The sequence below is a fragment of the Ochotona curzoniae genome, unplaced genomic scaffold (assembly GCF_017591425.1).
Source record: "Ochotona curzoniae isolate NIBS_2020 unplaced genomic scaffold, NIBS_Ocur_1.0 contig_1, whole genome shotgun sequence".
NCBI classification, from domain to species: Eukaryota; Metazoa; Chordata; class Mammalia; order Lagomorpha; family Ochotonidae; genus Ochotona; species Ochotona curzoniae.
The window spans coordinates 46,678,110-46,696,556 of record NW_024464918.1 but is presented as its reverse complement, the minus strand read 5'-3'; the positions used below and the strand labels follow the sequence as shown (position 1 = coordinate 46,696,556).

General features: G+C 56.4%; 3 protein-coding genes across 7 annotated transcripts; 1 reads left to right on the top strand and 2 right to left on the bottom strand.

The window, feature by feature from the left end:
* The first annotated feature begins 1,324 nt into the window (after window positions 1-1,324).
* On the top strand, window positions 1,325-11,786 carry ARF1 (ADP ribosylation factor 1). 2 transcript variants are annotated; one of them, XM_040973685.1, is made up of 5 exons: window positions 1,325-1,422; window positions 9,713-9,896; window positions 9,983-10,093; window positions 10,245-10,369; window positions 10,527-11,786. In XM_040973685.1, the coding sequence occupies exons 2-5, from the start codon at window positions 9,749-9,751 to the stop codon at window positions 10,686-10,688; spliced, it is 546 nt and encodes a 181-aa protein (XP_040829619.1). In that variant the 5' UTR covers window positions 1,325-1,422; window positions 9,713-9,748; the 3' UTR covers window positions 10,689-11,786. The 2 variants fall into 2 exon arrangements, with proteins under 2 accessions (XP_040829619.1, XP_040829614.1); XM_040973680.1 differs by lacking the exon at window positions 1,325-1,422 and adding an exon at window positions 2,806-2,820.
* Window positions 11,787-12,100: 314 nt separating this feature from the next.
* Window positions 12,101-14,016, bottom strand: CUNH1orf35 (chromosome unknown C1orf35 homolog). Its single transcript, XM_040973665.1, has 7 exons — window positions 13,630-14,016; window positions 13,508-13,553; window positions 13,343-13,425; window positions 13,200-13,272; window positions 13,023-13,108; window positions 12,605-12,736; window positions 12,101-12,519 (listed from the first exon to the last, which is right to left on the bottom strand). Exons 1-7 carry the CDS (start codon window positions 13,872-13,874, stop codon window positions 12,402-12,404), a joined length of 783 nt encoding a protein of 260 aa, XP_040829599.1. The 5' UTR covers window positions 13,875-14,016; the 3' UTR covers window positions 12,101-12,401.
* A 1,674-nt stretch (window positions 14,017-15,690) lies between these two features.
* MRPL55 (mitochondrial ribosomal protein L55) lies at window positions 15,691-18,447 on the bottom strand. 4 transcript variants are annotated; one of them, XM_040977302.1, is made up of 4 exons: window positions 18,277-18,447; window positions 16,850-16,933; window positions 16,490-16,691; window positions 15,691-15,922 (listed from the first exon to the last, which is right to left on the bottom strand). In XM_040977302.1, the coding sequence occupies exons 2-4, from the start codon at window positions 16,873-16,875 to the stop codon at window positions 15,770-15,772; spliced, it is 381 nt and encodes a 126-aa protein (XP_040833236.1). In that variant the 5' UTR covers window positions 16,876-16,933; window positions 18,277-18,447; the 3' UTR covers window positions 15,691-15,769. The 4 variants fall into 4 exon arrangements, with proteins under 4 accessions (XP_040833236.1, XP_040833245.1, XP_040833246.1 ...); XM_040977311.1 differs by having other exon boundaries at window positions 16,850-16,936; window positions 18,356-18,437; XM_040977312.1 differs by having other exon boundaries at window positions 18,360-18,437.

The window sequence follows — 18,447 nt, the reverse complement described above, 5'->3', positions numbered from 1 at the left end:
TCAGGCTTGTGGCAGCACTTAAGATGAGCTGCTTCAAATCATGCTGTGGGTAGCCCTGGTCATTCCGCCTCCACTCAATACTAGCTTCCAGCTAGCTCACCTTGCCCCCTCCTGGCCACAGCCAGTTTCTTTCCTAGGACCTCTGGGAAAGGATCCTTGCTGGCTGGGTTCCTCCCCTGGGGTGCCTACACAGGGACTGGCCCTGTGCAGAGACAAGGGTTGGGCCACTTAGGAGCATAGGTCCTGGCCAAAGCTGGCACTGGCCCTGGATGTCACAGGATCTCTGACACATGACTCTAGGTTGCTTTCACACCACCAAATCTTTTTATTAAAGGATTTTTTTTAAAAAAATCCTTTAGATATTTAGTTTTGTGGAAGTTAGAATTAGAGGTCTTCTCCTGCTGGCTCACACCCCAAGCGCCCTTGCTGTGACCAACAGGGGTTTGTGGGTCCTAGGCAGAGAGGGTGGTGGGCACCGCAGCTGTCCCCTGCTGCTTCCTGGAGTGCACAGTATGGGGAAGCTGGACAGCAGGTGGAGGGGAAGCCTTATGTCTCCAAGTGGGGACCTAACTGCTGCTCCAACCGCCTGTCCCTGGTCATTATGTGTGTGCAAGCAGGTGCCAGCACAGGCAGAGGCTCCCTGAACTCTCTCTGGGACTCAGTGAAAGTCTCTGCTGGGTGTTCAATGTGGCAGGAAGTATGCCCCTCAGAGACAACCTCGCCAAAACCTGAGGAATGGGGAGTTGGAAGTAGGAGCCCTGGGCAGAGGAAGGGACACAAGGGGCCACTGCGGCCTCAGCAAGTGCAACCCACTACGCAGCATAAATCCCGGGGCTGGAGGGACCTCCCCAACAGCAACGCCTCTGGACTTGGGGACCCCTCCGGGCAGTACAAGTGCTGTGGCTGGGAGTACTGAGGGTGGTGGCTAGCGGACACGGACAGCGGCTCACAGAAGCGGGCGCCTCCCCTGCATCTGCATTCCAGCAAGCATGGAGGCCAGGACCCCTCAGGAGAGGCTGCCTGTCTGCCGCTTCCTCCCTAGGTCGGCCTCAGGAGCAGGCAGGGCCCGCCCGGCAGCCCCTCCTCCTTCTCCACAGCCCCGACCCTCCGGCAGCGGCGTCCGCCCCCAAGGGCCTGAGCTGCAGCCCCGGAACCTTGGTGACCACCCCCGGCCTCCCTCGGCTCGCGGCCGCGAGGTCTGCGGATTCCTCCTCACGCCGCCGAGGCCGCCCAAGGCGCGCCCCCAGCCCCAGCCGCGACTGGAACCAATGCGCCTGCGCCGAGAGCGCCCTGGGCGGGGACGTCGGGGTGCCCGCCCCTTCCCGGCTTGCTCCGCGGCCGCAGGCGCTGACGTGGCTGCCGTCAGAGCCGCCATCTTGTGGGAGCGCAACCAACGCCTGGCTCGGAGCGGCCGCCGCCGAGGTGAGGGCGCCGGGCCGGGGCGCGGGCTGCGGGGCCCGGGGGCTGTGGGGCGCGCTGGGCTTCCGCGGCGGCGCGGGGGTGAGGTGGGCGCGGCCGCGGGTCGGGGGTCGAGCAGGCCGGGCAGGGAGGGACGGGCGCCCGGGAGCTGTGCGGCCGGCCCCGGCGTCGCCCCGCGCTCCGCCTGCTTTCCCTTGCTGGCCGCGGCCCGCGTGTCCGCGGGGGGACGCCGGCTCCGGGGAGCATGGCGTGGCCCTTCCCTCGCCTTCCCTCGCGTCTCCGGTGCGCAGGAGGCGGCGGCGGCGGCCCGGGGGCCGCGGGGTCTCTTCCGCATTCCGGGCGCGAGCGGGCGCGCCCGTCGCCGCGGGGCCGGGAAACTGAGGCTCGGGCGGCCCGAGACGCCGTCAAGGTCACGCAGGCGGGGACGCCGGCGCCCGGCTTCTGAGGACCCAGCCTTGCCGGCGTCCTCCCCGTCCTCGGGGCCGCCGGGGGTGGGCGCTGTGCGGGCCGGGGCTCGGCGGGGCCCGAGTGGCCAGGCGGAAGGTCTTGTGTCAGCAGGTTCTGCCCACTGGCTCCGGCGTTTCCGCAGTGCGTACGCAAGGAGTGCGGGGTGCTGCGGAGGGAGTGGGGTGTCTCGGGACAGCGAGTGGAGGGTGGAGGAGCTCCGGTGTGGCTTGTGCGGCGCCAGCCCCCCACCCTGTGGAGAGAGCCTTGTGTGGTGGGCTCGTGACCACCTGCTGAACCACCGCTGCCGCGATTGACAGCTTTCAGTTCCAAATGGTTTGGTTTGCTGATCCCACTCAGACGGCCCAAGGCGTGGAGCGAGCAGGCATCAGGGCTGGGGGTCAGTTGGGGGCCTTCATTGAGAGGGGGCTCTCTAGGGGCCTCCCGTTGATCTTTTACCATCACGAAATTGGGGTGCGAGGAAATGAGATGCACATCTCGCGGTTATTTGGGAGAGAATGTTGGAAATCCCTTTCTCCGAGATGTTAAGTTAGATACAAGTCTGTGTGTGTGTCCATCCTTGGTGTGGATGGTTGCTAGGCACGCTCTGAGGTGGTCTTTTGGGAAAGGCGCTCCTTGTTCCTGGGAAGCGAGAGGTTACTAGTGGGCAGGTGTGCCTGTTGGTTTGTGAGAGTCGTGGTCACTGCTCCTGGGACACCTGGGCAGCTTCCTCAGACCCACCTCTCTGTAATTGTACACACTCTGATGTGCAGTGTGGCTTTCTGGTTGCAGGGTTCTGGAAGAAAACAGCTTTTGAAGTAGTGCTGGTGCCCTGACAGGTTCATCTGTTCAAAGTGCTGTGCGGTTTGGTGCACATGCACGGGCTCTTTACGCCTGGAGGCCTGCTCTTGGTCCTCTCCAGGCTCCCCTTCCTCAGCCTTGGAAGCTGCAAACAGGGTTGGTGGGTTGCTTTTTACCAGTCCTGGTCATGGGGAAGAGGAGAAAAACCTCTAAGGTGACAGTGTTTTATAAACAGGAATGGAAGGCCTAGGACAGACAGTGTACGTGGTGGTCCACGCCCGGCATCCTTCGAAGACCGATCCTAGTTGGGTCCAATTGTCCTAACAGACAACTTCCAGCTTTTAGGTTCCTGTACTTACTTGTTTGTTCGTTTGTTTGTTTAAAGGCAGAGTAACAGGGAAAGAGATCTGCCGTCTGTCAGTTCTCTCAACAAATGGCTGCTACAACTGCGGCCGGTGCAAGCCGGTCCAAGGGTCCATCTGGGTCTCCCACGCTGGTGGCCACAACTGAGCCATCATCCACTTCCCTAGTGCCTTAGCAGGGAACTGGATCAGAAGCAAAATAGCAGGGACTCAGCTTCACACTCAAAGGGTCCTAAGCAGTGGCTTCAGGTGCTGCTGTGCTACGAGGTGTACAGGCCTCAGTCAGTGTCTAGATGCCTATCAGGCCCACTCCTGAAGCATGAAGGCAGTTCGGTGGCCTTGCTATCTGTTGAGAGCAGAGTGCAGGACAGAGTACGTTTACCAATGATACTGCTTGCTCCCTGCATGAGAACGCAGTTCCTAATCAAATCTGTCCATTTATAGGAAGAATAATGTTTGTCAAATTGTGTGACACTTTGCTTGAAATGTTCAGAGCTTTTAGCATCTCTTGTGTGTCTAGTTACCTGGAGAGGAAATGGAATGCCGCTCCCTGGGGTCAGGGCTGGACCCGTGCTGTTCACCTTGTGGAGCAGCGCAGCACTTTCACCTGTCTCCACCCTGCATTTCCGCGTTGTCCACACCGAGTCACTTGCCTGCACTTTTCAAACGACATACATTCATTGTTGATTTGATAGAAAAGCTTGTCTGAGCAAGTAGGATGGGTGCTGTTTTACTGCCAGTCACCCATGAGGTCTCCAAGGAAGATAATGGAATGGAAAAACCCCTCTTAGTGAGCATGAAGGTGCAGGGAGAGGCAGGAGCTTGACCCTAGTGGGAGTGTCACCTGACAGGTGACCTTTGACCAGACTTGTGGAGGAGTGAGGGATTGTGCCAGAAGCTGCTTGCGGGTGCAGGTGTGGGGCTCTGATGCTGGGGGACTGTGCAGTTCCCAGAAGGGGATTGGGAGACAGCAGTGATGACACACCCTGGGTGACTTTCCTGTTGGTGGGAAGTCCTTGTGTCAGTCTCTAACTAACCCTGATGTGTTTTCTGTACAGACAGCTGCGTGGGGGGCATAGTTATCAGATGTTCTCAATTTTCCAAGAACGCAGCTACCTTGTGCATCAGGGGTGATTTGTTCTATTTTCTTGCTTTCCAGGCAGAACATGCCTTGGAGGATTTGGAAGTGTGGTCATGCCTGCTCCTGTTAGGACAGTGCTAATTGCTGTGTTGTACAGAGCATGCGTTTCCCTTTGTGGTTGTGTGTGCTTGTTGGTTAGGTTGTCTGTTGGCTTCCTTCACATTAATAGAGGTTGTGTTCTGAAACATGCCATGGGTACCATGGAGGACTGGCCCTTCTGGCTGTTGTACTGAGAATGGAGTATGTGTGGGGGTGGGGGTTGAGGATGTAGGTGTCCCCAGAGTTAGACTTTGAGGAACTGGGAGGAGTCGCTGGCCTTAATAGTGGGAAAGGTGTGCCCAGCTTGCCCAGAGCTGGTGGGGGTTAGTGACAAGTCTTAGCTGGCTCCTGGGTTTTCTGTCTCCTGCAGAAAAACAGTTCTTTGCTCAGAAGACAAAATGGGGCCACGTTCCTTTTTAAATTTTATTTTCAGAATGAAAATTCCCAGGGTGGGTGTTTAGTACCAAGATTAAAATGCCTGTTAACACACTAACATCCCATATTTGGGGGAGGGGGAGTCCCTGGGCTAAGTCATCTATTTCCTGCTTCATTAACACCTTTGGAGACAGCAGGTGACTTAAGCAGTTGGATCTCTGCTGTCTATGTTGGAGCCCTAGATTGATTTTCTAGCTCCTGGCTTAAGCACTCACCCTGTGGAGAAGGTACCCCACTGCAGGGCCAGGACCTTGGGTTTGCCTGCCACACCTTGTTGAGACCTTGGGCTTGCCTGCCACACCTTGTTGAGAAATCAGGTTTGTCATCAGGAGGTGGGAGGGGGGCAGGGTCTTTTGTGAGATTTGGGCTCTGCCCACACAGTACCCCCTTGCCCCGACTGGATGGGTTGAAAAGGACAGAGTGGTTCTGGGAGGCTGGGCTGGCACTGGGCTCCAGTATAGGGTGGTGCAGACTTGTTTGACCCTTGGATTTTTCCGGTGGCAGATCCTTCAGACTAACTGTGGCACGGTGAGGACAGCTGTGCTCTTCTTCTGGGACATGATGCCTGGGGATACAGCGAGGTCAGCTAAGCAAGGGTGAGCCAGACCCAAGGTGGTGTGCAGAGCAGCCCTCAGCTGGACACTCCATCCCCAGCAGGCACCAGCCAGACACCCTGAGCCTGTACTTTGCCTCACTAGTGCTTTCTTTGAGCTCCACAGAGACCATGGTCTCAACTACCCATACAGAGATTTCAGGACATAGGAGTGTTTGGTGAGACTTTAAGGCCAGTGGCATAGCACTTGATGAAATGCAGCCAGGGGACATGGCACTTGGGTGTTTGGATACCTGTAGTCCAAGAACTCACTGGATGGAATGACATGGAAGAGTCTTATTGCTATCCACACACAGACTGATTTAAGGATTTCACTCTAGATTTTAAGTAAGGAGCAGTTTAAGTTGAATTTCATTGAATACGATTAGCCCTCTTCAGAATCACATCTGAGGGCTGGTGTTGTGGGACAACTGTAAGCAGTGTTGACACTCTGTGTTGGAGCACTGATTCAAGTTGCATGCCATCCAGCTTCCTGTTAATGGTGCCAGTGAAGTGGTTGTTGGCTCAGGTACCTGAGTGGAGCTCCTGACTCATGACTTCAGCCTAGTCCAAACCTGATTGTTGTGGACACTGGTGTCCATAGGATGGATGTGTTGCAAGGAGGGAGGAGCTTTAGTGCCTACGGATTCCTACAAAACATCCATAATGTTGTATGCTAAAAAAGACTTATTTTTATTGGAAAAGCAGACTTGAGGAGAGAAGAGAAGAGGAGAGGAGAGACTGACAGAGCTCTCTGTCTGCTGATTCATTCCCCAAATGGCTGCAGCGGCCAGAGCTGAGCTATCTGAAGCTGGGGGTTTCTGGGTCTCACGTAGGCACAGGGTCCCAAGGCTTTAGGCCATCCTCCACTCCTTTCTCAGTCCACAAGCAGGGACTGAGATCCAGAGGGGAGCTGGATGGGAAATAGAGTAGCAGGAACACAAGCCAGCACACATTTAGTATGCTGTGCTAGGAGGTCGAGGATTAGCCAGTTAAGCTATGGCACGGGCCCCCAGATGCAGTTTTTGAACATTATGACATGACCCTATCATACATGAAAGTGGGGAGCCCCTGTGAAGTCAGAATGTCCAGGAATGAACTGGATGCTCCTGGACTTGTTTGTGAAGTTGGAAAGTTGTTGCTCTTCAATGAAACTTTTAAAGAAAATGTTTTACAGGGTACATATTTTCCATTCAAAGTCATTAATTTTGCTATTTTTCAAAACAGATATTAAAGTTTTATTCTTTGCAAGGCAGATATTCAGAGAGAGAGGAAGAGAGATCTTCTAGCTACTGCTTCACTCCGCAAATGGCCACAGTGGCATGAACTGGACCAGGCTTAAACAGGTCTCTGGCATGGGTCACCTGGGCCACCTGCATCTTGCCTGGCTTCTTCATAAGGAGCCAGATTAATAAGTGCCTTAGGGGTGCTGGCATCACCGGTGGAGGCTTAACCTACAAGCCATGATTCTAAACTGTCCCTGGCTTAGCATCTGAGCAGTGCAAGTAAAAGAACCTGGTTTCCTGGAGGGGGAGCAGCCTGACTCCAGGCACCTGGAGAGGTTCTGTGAAACAAACTCAGGCTCATACTGTACGGGGAATACAAAGGGCTCTGAGCTGGTTCCTGAGATCTAGAGGGGACAAGAGGCAGTGTGGGCTGAGTCCCTTTCAGCAGCTAAGCCCGTAAGATTGGGTATACTTACTGAGGTGAACAGGTTTGAATTCAGGTTTTTCCTAACCCTATTCTGGGTGACTGAAAGGTAGCAGGGTGGAGCCAGCAGAGCCGCATTCCTGCTTCTCTGCTGTTTGTCCAAAGGCCAGGAGAGAACCTGCAGGCTGGCAGGAATTGGAACTTGTGTCTCCACTGCTTACCTAGTAGCTGGATAACTCAGGTGAACCTGAAAAACAGGTTTGGCTTGTGTGCAGGTGACATTGTAGAGGAAATTGTATGAGCTCAGGGGGTCACTGGGCGCTCACTCCCACCCGTGCAGGGATTCTGTCCAGTATGGGCCTGCTTCACCTGTGTAGACAGTAGGGCAAGACTGTGTGCTTGTCAGGCTCACCTGTCCTGGCTCAGAACCACTTCTCCAAGAATGAGGACGGTGCTCAGACTGCCAGTCTCACAAGCCCTGCTATCTAGGGGTGAGGGCAGCAGAGGAGGCCAGGCCCAGTCCATTGGGTTCCGGGATTACAGGCAGCGCTTGTTGCCATGCTGCTGTGTGCAGACAAACATTGGTGAGGTCCCTGCCTCTGGGAGTGTGGATCCCTGCCCCACACCCCTCTTGCCTGTTGTTTATCTTGTTGGTGAACGTGGGACTTGAGTGTTAAGCCCTGCAGATACCTCTGCCTCACCTGCCTCCAGGCTCAGCTGCTGCCTCTCCCTCCTCAGTTGGCATTCACTGTAGACCTGATGAAGGGCTTCTTGGTCCATAAGTCCTGCCTCAATTTCCCAGAGTCCAGCGGTACATTGACAGAGTGGGGACCATAAGCCCTATTCACTATCTGGGCAGACAGTTGAGGACTATTCAGGGCCTTGTGGCTCTGTATCCGCATAGGAGACCCGGGGAGGCTCCTGGCTGGCTCAGCTCCGGCCAATTTGGCCACTTTGGGAGTGGGCCAGCGGATGGAGGATCTTTGTGTCTCCCTCTCTCCGTCAGTCTGCCTTCAAAGAGGCAGTGGCTTGACTTGTGGAGGCCTTCAGGCCAGAACCCATGAACCTGTTGAAGTCTTTGTGGTCTCAACCCAGGAGTGCCTGCCCCATGTCTAGTATTCTCCATCAGGCAGGTATCAGGTTCCAGTCTCCTCTCCCTTCCTTGTTAGTGGATGGAGGCTGGTGTGTCCAGACGACTCTGTGTACTAGAGAGCAAGCTTCCATTCAGTGGGTCACAACCTCAAGGGCCGGGCCCCAGGGCTGGGCCAGGTGAAAGCCAGGTGCTGCATCTGTGGGAGGGTACAGGGGCCCAGGGACTGTGATCATCATCTTTCCTGGGTGCATTATCAGGGAGTTAGATTGGAGGTGGAGCAGCCGGGACTGAACCCATGCCCATTTGGGATGTTGGTGTTGTAGGCAGTAAATTAACCCATCACTCAACAATGCTGGCACCAGGTTTTCTCACGTTTCAGAATTTGTGTTTTTTGAGTATTTAATGCAGTTTCAAACCACAAAGAACAACGGTGTCCAAGGGCAGACACCAACATGAAGGATTCTGCTATCTGGTGGCAAGACAGGGATCACAGAGACATTGAGAATGGGAGGAAGGGCAGCCGATATTGGGGCACAGTGGATCGAGCTGCTGTTGTGACCCTGGCATCCCTGAGAGCCATGCTGAGCCCTGCTGTTCTGCTTCTGCTCTGCCTTCCCACTGACATGGTCGGGAACAAAAGAAGATGGCCCTGGATTTTGGCCCCTGCCACTCCACCAATGTGGGAGTCCATGCCAGTCAGGAGTCTAACCATTGCGGAACTGGCCATGTGAGGAGCAGCGTGTGCTGCTGTCTCAAGAGAGCCTCTGTATGCACTAAGCAGGGCCTGCTTGGTCACTAAAGCCAGCGAGCCAAGTGTGCTGATCCTCCAGGAGTGTGGTCAAGTGTCCAGCAGCAGGTGGGGCCCTTGCATATGCAGTCAGGTGGCTGGCAGTGTTGGGTAGTGGGGCTTCTGGGAGGAGTCAAGCTACAGGTTCTGCCCTGGTGAGTCCATGAGTGCCACTGTGCAAGAGGGTTTGGAGTGGGCTTCTGTCCTTTCATATGAGGCTATATCTGCAGTCTTCAGGGCTGAGAACAATAGCATCTGCTGTTTCAGCCACCCAGGTAGTATTGTCACCCTTAGTGGGTTAGTTACGTCCTCACCAGACACAGCAAATTGCATTTTTCCAGTGTTTTTTGGAAAAGACCCCTATCGGTGGTGTGACCAGAGCTTCCTGGAAAGGTCTCCAAGTGTCTTGGACCGGGCTCTGATAATTTTGTGTCCCAGGATTGGTGTCCTACTAGTAGACCATGGGGCTATGTGTGGGGTCAAATGTGCTGTGTGTGTGTGTTACGGAGCGTGATGCCTAGGGTCTTGTTCTGTTGAGTACTGCCTGAAGGGTGCAAATGAAACTCCTTGGCCTGGTAGGATCAGTTGCTTTGGTCTCCATGGTGTGGAATCTTCTCTGGCTCTGTATGTGTGGAGGTCTGCTTAGATGTTGGTTTTTGTTTTTCTGGCTTTTTTTTTTTTTTTTTCGGGGAGTTGGGTAATTCTGAGATTGCAGAGAAACCTGTCATGTCCCTTGGAAAGCAGTTTGGAATTGCTTCCTGACAGACTGAAAATCCCCTTTCTCCAGGGTATCTAGATTCCCCCTCATCCAGCAACTGAAGGAGTCTGAATGGCTAGGCAGGCAGGATTCCTTTTCTGTGGTTGGGACCCTGCCTTGGGATGGGAGGGGTCTGCATCGCTGAGAGGGTGGCCCCTAACTGGCAGCTTATAAGGTACCTTGTCTTCCCAGGTCTCTGGCTGTTGCAGCTTCCACTTGTCCACAAGCATGGGGAACATCTTTGCAAACCTCTTTAAGGGCCTTTTCGGCAAAAAGGAAATGCGCATCCTCATGGTGGGTCTGGATGCTGCAGGGAAGACGACAATTCTGTACAAGCTGAAGCTCGGTGAGATCGTGACCACCATTCCCACTATAGGTGAGGAGCTGGGCCCTGGGCACAGGCTGGGGAAGTACATGCTGGGACTGATCTCCCAGGAGACACTGCTTCCACTCTGCCCCCAGGTTTCAACGTGGAGACTGTTGAATATAAGAACATCAGCTTCACAGTGTGGGATGTAGGTGGCCAGGACAAGATTCGGCCACTGTGGCGCCACTACTTCCAAAACACCCAAGGTGAGAGTGGGTTGTGTTCTCTAGTGCTTGAGCTGTCCAGTGGAGCATCGGCCCAGGAGGAGTCCCATCCTGCAGCCACTGTGGGCTGTGTTGCCCTTCCACAGCGGGGAGTGGGTATCTGGGCACTGTGGTTACAGGGGCTGTGTTGCAGGCTTGATCTTTGTGGTGGACAGCAATGACAGAGAACGTGTGAATGAGGCGCGGGAGGAGCTCATGAGAATGCTGGCTGAGGATGAGCTGCGGGACGCAGTCCTCCTAGTGTTTGCCAACAAGCAGGTAGGCAGGCACTTGGCCCAGCTCTCCCAGATGGGTCCTTTGGCAGAGTGGGAGGGGCGTGGGAGTGGCCTAAAGGATTACCTGGGCCTTCTGCCCTAGGGATAGGCAGCTTGTGGCCCCTTCTGATGGCAGCCTCACTCCCCCTCTCACCCCCCAGGACCTCCCGAATGCCATGAATGCAGCTGAAATCACAGACAAGCTGGGGCTGCACTCGCTACGCCACAGGAACTGGTACATTCAGGCAACCTGTGCCACCAGCGGGGATGGGCTCTATGAAGGACTGGACTGGCTGTCCAATCAGCTCCGGAACCAGAAGTGAATAAGAACCCCCTCCCACTTCCTCCTCTCCACCCTCTGCTTTCCTCTCATGTGGCAAACGTGTGACTCTGTGGTCCTGAGTGCCAGAAGCTGCCTCCATGGTGGGTTCCAGTGTGCCTCGCGCCACCTGTCCCTGAGCAGATGCAGCCTGCAGCCAGGTTCTTATTTAATGTAAATAGTTTGTTTCCACTGAGGCAGTTTCTGGTACTCCTATGCAATATTACTTAGCTTTTTTTTTTTTTTTTTTTTAATTGTAAAGAAAATCAACTCACTGTTTAGTACTGAGAAGGGACTGAGGCACATTGGTACCGGGCCTCCAGGAGTCTGTTTCTGTGTTAAGAGCTGGACTTAACCCCTGGGCACTAGATCTGTTAAGATCCCACTTGGTGGTTGGTTTGAATCCAAACTCAGTGCATTTTTAAAAAAAGTGTAAAAATAAAGATGAGAACATGTAAACACACAGCAGGGAGGCTGCCTAGTGTGGGGCTTGCAGGAACAGGCCAAGCACCAGTTAACGGGATCACCTGAAAGATCCACTCTGCATGGTCACAATAGATCCCTGTGGTCATCCTGCATTCCACAGCATTGTGCTTGTACTTGTGCTTACATGGTCACCTGGGCAGGGGGCCCCAGGAGGCCACATGCCCAGCTATTCCCTCAGGCCCCCCCCCTTGGTAAGCACGCAGCTGGAGCTGGAACATGTTGTTCCCAGCACCCACTCATGCACGTGCTGACACGCTAGTCTGGGGTCTCACCAGCAGAAGCACATGTCAACCAAGGGTCCTACAGCCACAGCCCCTGGAAGCACCCCCATCTCCATGTGTGAAGTAGCTTTCTCTCCCTCAGCCTGCAAGGGTCCGATTTGCCATCGAAAAAGATGACCTCTACTTTTTTCTTTTGTATTTTGATAAACACTGAAGAAGCTGGAGCTGTTAAATCTATCTTGGGAAAACCTCAGAACTGTTTTATTTGGTGTTGTGGAACCTCTTAACTGCTTTCAATACACGATTAGTAATCAACTGTTTTGTATACTTGTTTTCAGTTTTCATTTCGACAAGCACTGTAATTATAGCTATTAGAATAAAATCTCTTAACTATTCCACTGGCTCTATCAGTGTTTAATGTCCACCACTTTATCCCAGCCTGAATGACCACCTCACAAACTGGCTCATGTTTCAGTCCCCCCACCTAGTGATAGGGCTGACTGGCCACTGTGACCTGCCCTCCAGGAAGGGGCTGCTAAGTGGATGTTGCACAGGCTTCATTCACAGAGAGCTCCCTACAGTCTCCACACCCCTTATTCCTCACAAGGTCTTATGGTATAACTAGGGGCTCCCTTGGGGTGTGAGCAACCATCATGACTCTAGATCCATAGCAGTCCACAGGAAGGACAGGCACTGGGGCCACCTTCCATTCTGTGACAACATACTTTCCTTTTAATAGAACTACAAAGAGTTGATGTAAAGAAAAATAGAAGTAAGTACACTTGATCACAGCTAGATCCTTCAGGAGGGCCTGGGGCCACTGCAGCAGAGACAGGATCCAGAAGGGGCCATGCTCCCTGCTGGGACACAGGCTTCCCTGTGGAGGGCCAGGGAGAACACCCTGGAACCTAGAGAGTCCACACACAGCATGCCCCTCCCTGTGGAGCCAGCTGACTGGCTCCTGAAGCCAGAAACAAAGGGGGTGAGCTAGTGACAGGCGGGGGCAAATCTCAGAGGTCGCGGACATCCCACCGGTGGCCAGAGGGGCTTCTCCCAGCGTCCCTGTTGTCGCACTTCCTCTTCTTGCGGCAGGGAGAGGAGCTGGAGTCATGCTGGCCATGTGTGGGCCTGGACAAACAGGGACAGGAAGGGTCAGTGTGGGTGGGTGGCTGCCCATCTGCCCCTCTCCAGTCGCCTCCCTCAGCTGTCTTACCGTGAAGGGGAGGAGGAGGAAGAGGAGGGCGTTGCCTCCCTCCTGTGCGCTCTGTCTTTCTTCTTCTTGTGTTTCTTGTGCTTCTTCTTCTTTTTCTTCTTCTCTTTCTTGCTTTTCCTGTGGCTCTCAGAGCTGCAAGGGGCAAGTGCAGAGAGCAAGCGTAGGGGTGCTGTCCTGGTGGGGGAGGGATGCACTGCCACCCAATCGTCCCCAGCAGAATCAGCACGGACCCCTGCACCCTACCCCTGGCTCCTCCAGGCTGAGGACAACCCTAGAACCCCTTACCCACAAGCAGGGGCCCCTCTGGGAGCACGGGCCCCAACCCTGGATCCCACTCTTCCTCCCCTTCCGAGTGAACTCCTATGCCGCACCCTGAACCCCCTCTAGGCACACAAATCCCCGAGCCAAGGTTCCTTACTCAGGCTCTGCCTGGTCCTCGGCACGCGGTTTCCTCCGAGCTGAGGCCGGGGAGGTCCCCGGCCCGCCATTCTCCACGCGATGGTGCTGCGGGGGAAGGGGTGCTGTAGGGCAGGCGCGTGCGGGGCGACCCTACCGCCCGGGGACCCCCGCGTCCGGCTGGGGCACAAGGGGTTACCGTGAACACCGACAGCCCCAGCTTGGCAGCCTCTTTGTCCTCCCGGGACAGCGCCACACGGCCCGCGGAGCCACTGCGGGGACACGGCGGTGAGGACGCCCGGACCCCCGCCCAGCTCCCGCCCCTCCCCGGGACGGCCGCACCTGGCGCTGCCGAGCCCCAGCAGCCGATCCACGCCCTTCTCCTCCGGGTCGCCTCCTTCCCTCTTGCAGATCTCCACGAAGTCCTGCGGGAGGGCAGAGAGCCGAGGGCGAGGCCCGCGCCTGCCGCGCCCGGCCCGGCCCCCGGCCGCCCCCGGCCCCGGTTACCTCCTTGCTCAGGCCGGTGGGCTGCTTCCTCACGTTCCTGTAGCCTCTGCGGGGGCCGGGGCCGGCGTGAGCGCGCGCCCCCGACCCCGGCCCGCCCGCCGCCCGCGCCCGCGCCCACTCACAGCGCGGCCAGCAGCGCCTCGCGCTCCGCCTCCCGCACGGCCGCCAGCTCCTCCTCGCGGCTCGGTCCGGCGCGCGGCGCGCGGCCCTTGGCGTACCAGGTGAGGTCGCGGCCCTTCTGCCAGCGGCCCACCGGTGCCATCAGCGAGTTGCCCAGGTAGTTCTCCCGCTGCTTGTCGGTCTTCACATCCTCCCAGTTAAACTGGTCCTGCCCGCCGCGCACTCCGCCGCGGCTCGAGCCGAACATGGCGGCCGCGTCCCGCGCCCGCAAGCCCCCGGCCGCTCTCAGGCCTCGGGCCGGCCGCCGAGACGTCACGCCCGCGCCGTCGCGCCAGCCGCGTCACGCCAGGACCCGCCCAGCGCTCCTCCTGGCTCGCCCGCCCCCTGCTCCCCGCGTGCGCCTGCGCATAACTCATCCACTTTCGTTCTTGGACTTGGATCACAGCCCCGCCACTGCGCCTGCGCAGTGCCCCTCCCGGCTCCTTCCCTCGCAATCCTATCCCCGTCTGCAGGCTTCGCCCTTTAGACTCATGGAAAAGCCCAAGGCCGGAGCGCAGACCTTTTGGCGTTCACCGTTGGGACCTGAACACAAGTTCTGGAAAGTCCAGCGAGTGCGACTGCATCCACACTTCGGTCCCAAGCGTCACCACTGCGTTCAGATGTGACTCTAGGGAAGCAACAGCTGGGCTGGGCTGCCTTGAGAGGGCACAAAGCCAGAGAGCCCGCGTCCCCCACTCCCTGCTGGGGCAGATTCCGGAGGCAGCCATTAGGGGGCAAAACTTGGGCCCCTGCCACCCACGTCTAAGACCCATTTAGAGCTCCTGGCTGTCGCTTGGGCCTTTGCAGAAGGAAGACAGTCCTGGCTTTTTCCTGGGGGAGCACGGAGTCCCACGCTCCCCCCGCAGGCGCTGTGAAGTGACCATCCTGTGCCCAGTGCGCCTTTTTGGGCTCCCCAGGCCCCATCTCAGGGCAGTTTGGGACACTCTTAGAGGAGTCCCCACACTTGGACTTGGGAAACTCCCAAGAGACACTATGTCCACAACTAGGGGATATGTTGGCTTATAAATCCCTGCCTGAACAGGCAGCTGCACTCCTTTAAACTGATTGTCTATGCACCAAGCCAGGGGCTGGATGAGCCCTGAGTAGCTGCCTGGGTGAATCAGGGAGTGGGGGGTGGTGCTGTGGAAGGTTCAGGAAGTCGCAGATTCTGAGGGCCCCAGCAGGAGGCTGTGGGCATGGGCATCATGTTTAAGGGCCACCACCACTGGTCAGCCAGGATGGACAGGATGTCAGGGCTGGCTGTGGAGGGAGCAGATGGCCTGGAGGATGAGGGAATGTCTCTGACCTGAGCAGCCACGGTCACAAGGACCAAAGGACCAGGAACAAGGGACAATTCAGTTTTGAGCTTAACCGCCTGACAAGACAATGGTCGCAGCAGAAGGCATGCCCTGGGCATGCCAAGGAGATATTAGTGTGGATGACAGGTTAATTAGGCTGAGAAGGGGGAAGGAAGCAAGGAGAACTAAGGTTGGTGGAAGGGCAGGGCAGAACTGAGGCCAGTAGTGGGAGCTCACAGAGTGTGAGGGCAGCCCAAGTTGGGTCAGGCCCAGGCAAGGCCAAAGCCTGCAAGTACAGTAAATTCAGCCAGGTTGGTCCCCCAGACACAAGCAGAAATGCTGGGAGTCTTGTATGGTCTCTGCTTAGTGGAGCTCTGTGAGGAGGGAAGGGCAGGATTAGGGTCAGCAGCCACATTCCAGGTCTCATTGTGGGTCTGATGTGTGCACTCTGACACATGCGGGTAGCTGGCTTGGAGTTAGGAGCAGCAACAGGGCTGTGAAAGGGTAGGAGGGGAGGTTGCTGTGGCCCATGCTCTGGAGGGTCTCCGGGTTTTAAACATCAGCAACAGGGGACCACCCCATTCTGTTCAGAAGCTGGGGCCTCCATGAATACCGCAGGCTAGTCTCTTTCCCACTCTGCACCCAGCAGCCCCCTGGCTCTGTGTACTCCTCAGAGTGAGGTTGGGGCCAGGTGCATACCAAGAAGGAAGATGCTGACACAAGGCAGTGGCTCAGAGAATGTGTCTTGTACAGACAGGGATCTCTGACACCCTCATCACATCTTTAGGTGGCTTTAAGTCAGGTTTCACTTCTTGGTCCAAAACTGTCTGTACCGTTCCACATCAAAGTCATCATGCAGCTCTGGGTCCTTCTCTTCCTTTGGCCGCAGCTGAGCCTCACGCCTGCGCAGCCGGACCCGGCGTTCCTCAGGAGGCAGGCTGTCCAGGTCCAACGGCATCTATCGGTACAGAGATGTAGCAGACATGAGCACCATAGGGCCTTCCTCTGGCTTTCTGTCTTCTACCCAACCCTAGCTTCCTTTTTAGTTATTTGAGGCAGAGAGGTGAGCAGAGAACTCCCACCTGCTAGCTCACCCCCCAGATGTCTTCTAACCGGCCAGGCTGTGCCAGGGACCAAAACTGAGAACCCCAAGTCCCTGAGCCCTCACTGGTCAGCCTACAATGTGCCCAGCAGGCAGCTGAGCCCTCGCTTGCCAGCCTAGAGCAAGGAGCAGAGCCCAAGTATTCAGACATGGATGTGGGTGTCCAAACCACTACCGTGTCCCTTAGAATTTCTGTTGTTGGTCTTTCCTTTCACAAATGTTATTCTCTAAGGGATTTTGTTTCCTGCTTGCTTCTCTCAATTTTTTTTAATACACAGCTCATGAATCCAACCTGACTTTGGAGCCTAGACTGAATTTGCCCGACTGCTGTCATAGGCACAGTGGCCATGGTTACAAGTGTGTTCTAAGATGGCTGACTCCCCAGCCCTGTGACTGGTCTTGTGCCTGGGGAACGAAGCTTACCACCAGCATTCGTCGTGGCTCCCGGTAGCGGATGTGGATGGTGGAGCCATCTTGCTTGACGAGCAGCACAGGGTAGAGTCGTGCATAGACCTGACGGCGTAGGCGACAGAGAGAGGCCCTGCTACTGTCGGCCCACGGAGGGGACATGTGCAGGCAGCGGCACATAGGGACAGCCGTCTTCATGGCCTTCTGCCACAGCAGGCTGCAGACACACACACAAGTGCTGGTCAGTAGATGGTGAGGGGAAGACACGGGCTGTGGCTGGGTCAGCCCTGATGTAGTGACTTGCAAGAGGCCATGGGGGTGACTGAGGTGCCAACGACAGGGGATCACAACCTTTTGCTGGAAGTCAGGACTTACCCAAGTGGGCTGCCCATAGCTGCCATTGCTCCTCAGAGCCCTGGGGCACACGAGGGCCGCTGGCCACTGGCCCTGATGCTCGACCTGCTGGGTGAGAAAAGCAGATGTTTTGTAAAAGTACTTCTTCTAGTTCTCAAAATATCTGAGCCAGCAATGAAGCCACAGAACAGAAAGGTCTCTGGCAGGCACCCAAGGGGGACAGGTCCAGGACTCATGGACACTATTGTTGGAAGATGCTTGTTGGGCCCAATGTGATGGCCCAGTGGTTAAACCCTTACCTTGCTTGTGCCAGGATCCCATATGGGAGCCAGTTCATGTCCCAGCTGCTCAACTTCCCATCCAACCCCCTGCTTGTGGCCTGGGAAAGCAGCAGAGGATGGTCCAAAGTCTTGGGACCTTGTGCCACCATAGGGTACCCAGAAGAAACCCTTGGCTCCTGGCTTTGGATTGGCTCAGCTCTGGGAGTGAACTAGCAGACAAAGGATCTTTCTGTCTCTCCTTGAGTGTGCTAGCATATTCAGCACACATTCCTACAAAGTTCTAGTTTCTCTGAGGCAGAGAAGCAGGGCTACCCTCTGCTGGTTCACTTTTCAGATGCCCACTGGTTAGGACTGGGCCAGGCCAAAAGTGGGAAACTCAATCCCAGCTTCCATGTGTGTGCAGGGACCAGTCACTGCTGCCTCCTAGGGGCTCTGTGAGCAGCGCTGTGCCAGGCCTTCCGGGGACAAGGTCAGGACTGGGCAATCGCCCACCCCACCCACACACTGCAGGTCCTCTTAGCATGTTTAGCTCAGGCACAGTTTTTCTCCCCCACCCAAATAACGTACACTTGTTTGTACCTGCAGACAGCAATCACAGGTCACCCTCTAGGCTCTCCCAATTACCTGTGGGACTGAGATTAGAACAAAGCAGATATCCAGACCCACTGCCCAAGATTTCTTTAAATGACTGAGTTTACTTATGTGAAAGTGAGAATGACAGACACAGACTCAGCCACCCACGGCTATACTTGCCAAACAGCCAGAGCTGAAACAGCGCAAAGTCAGGAGCTAGGAACTCCACCCGGGTCACACAGGTGTGTGTGTGTGTCGGGGGGGCCCTGGCTGTTTGCCCCGCGGTAGTGGCAAGCGGTATGGGAGGAAGAGCAGCCAGGACCCCCACTGAAAAGTGGCTGGGCCGAGCGCCCTGTGCCACAACGCGGTGCCCCGTCCCTGAGCCCAGGTTTGGCACTCTGCAGCCTTATCCAGCAGGGAAGCCTCTGAGAACGGGGTGTAGTGCAGGAGGGCTGGGAGTGCTGAGTGGGCGGCTCCCCGGCCTTGGCCAGGGTCGGGACATGGATCAGTTTCATTCCCCACCTTACAGAGGACCGGAGGGGTCTGCAGGAGAAGCCCCGGGCGCCCCCCTGCTGCGCTCCCCCAGGCCCTCACCGCGGCGGAAGTCCAGGCCCTCCCAGCCCTCTCGGCTTCCAGCCCCAGAGGCTGCTCCCGGTCAACAGGAGGCGCCAACCTACGGCCGCCACTGCCACCCAGCAGAACTCCGACCGTCCACAGTCCCGAGCCCTGCGGGGCACGCGGGAAGCAACCCGACCACGGGCGCCT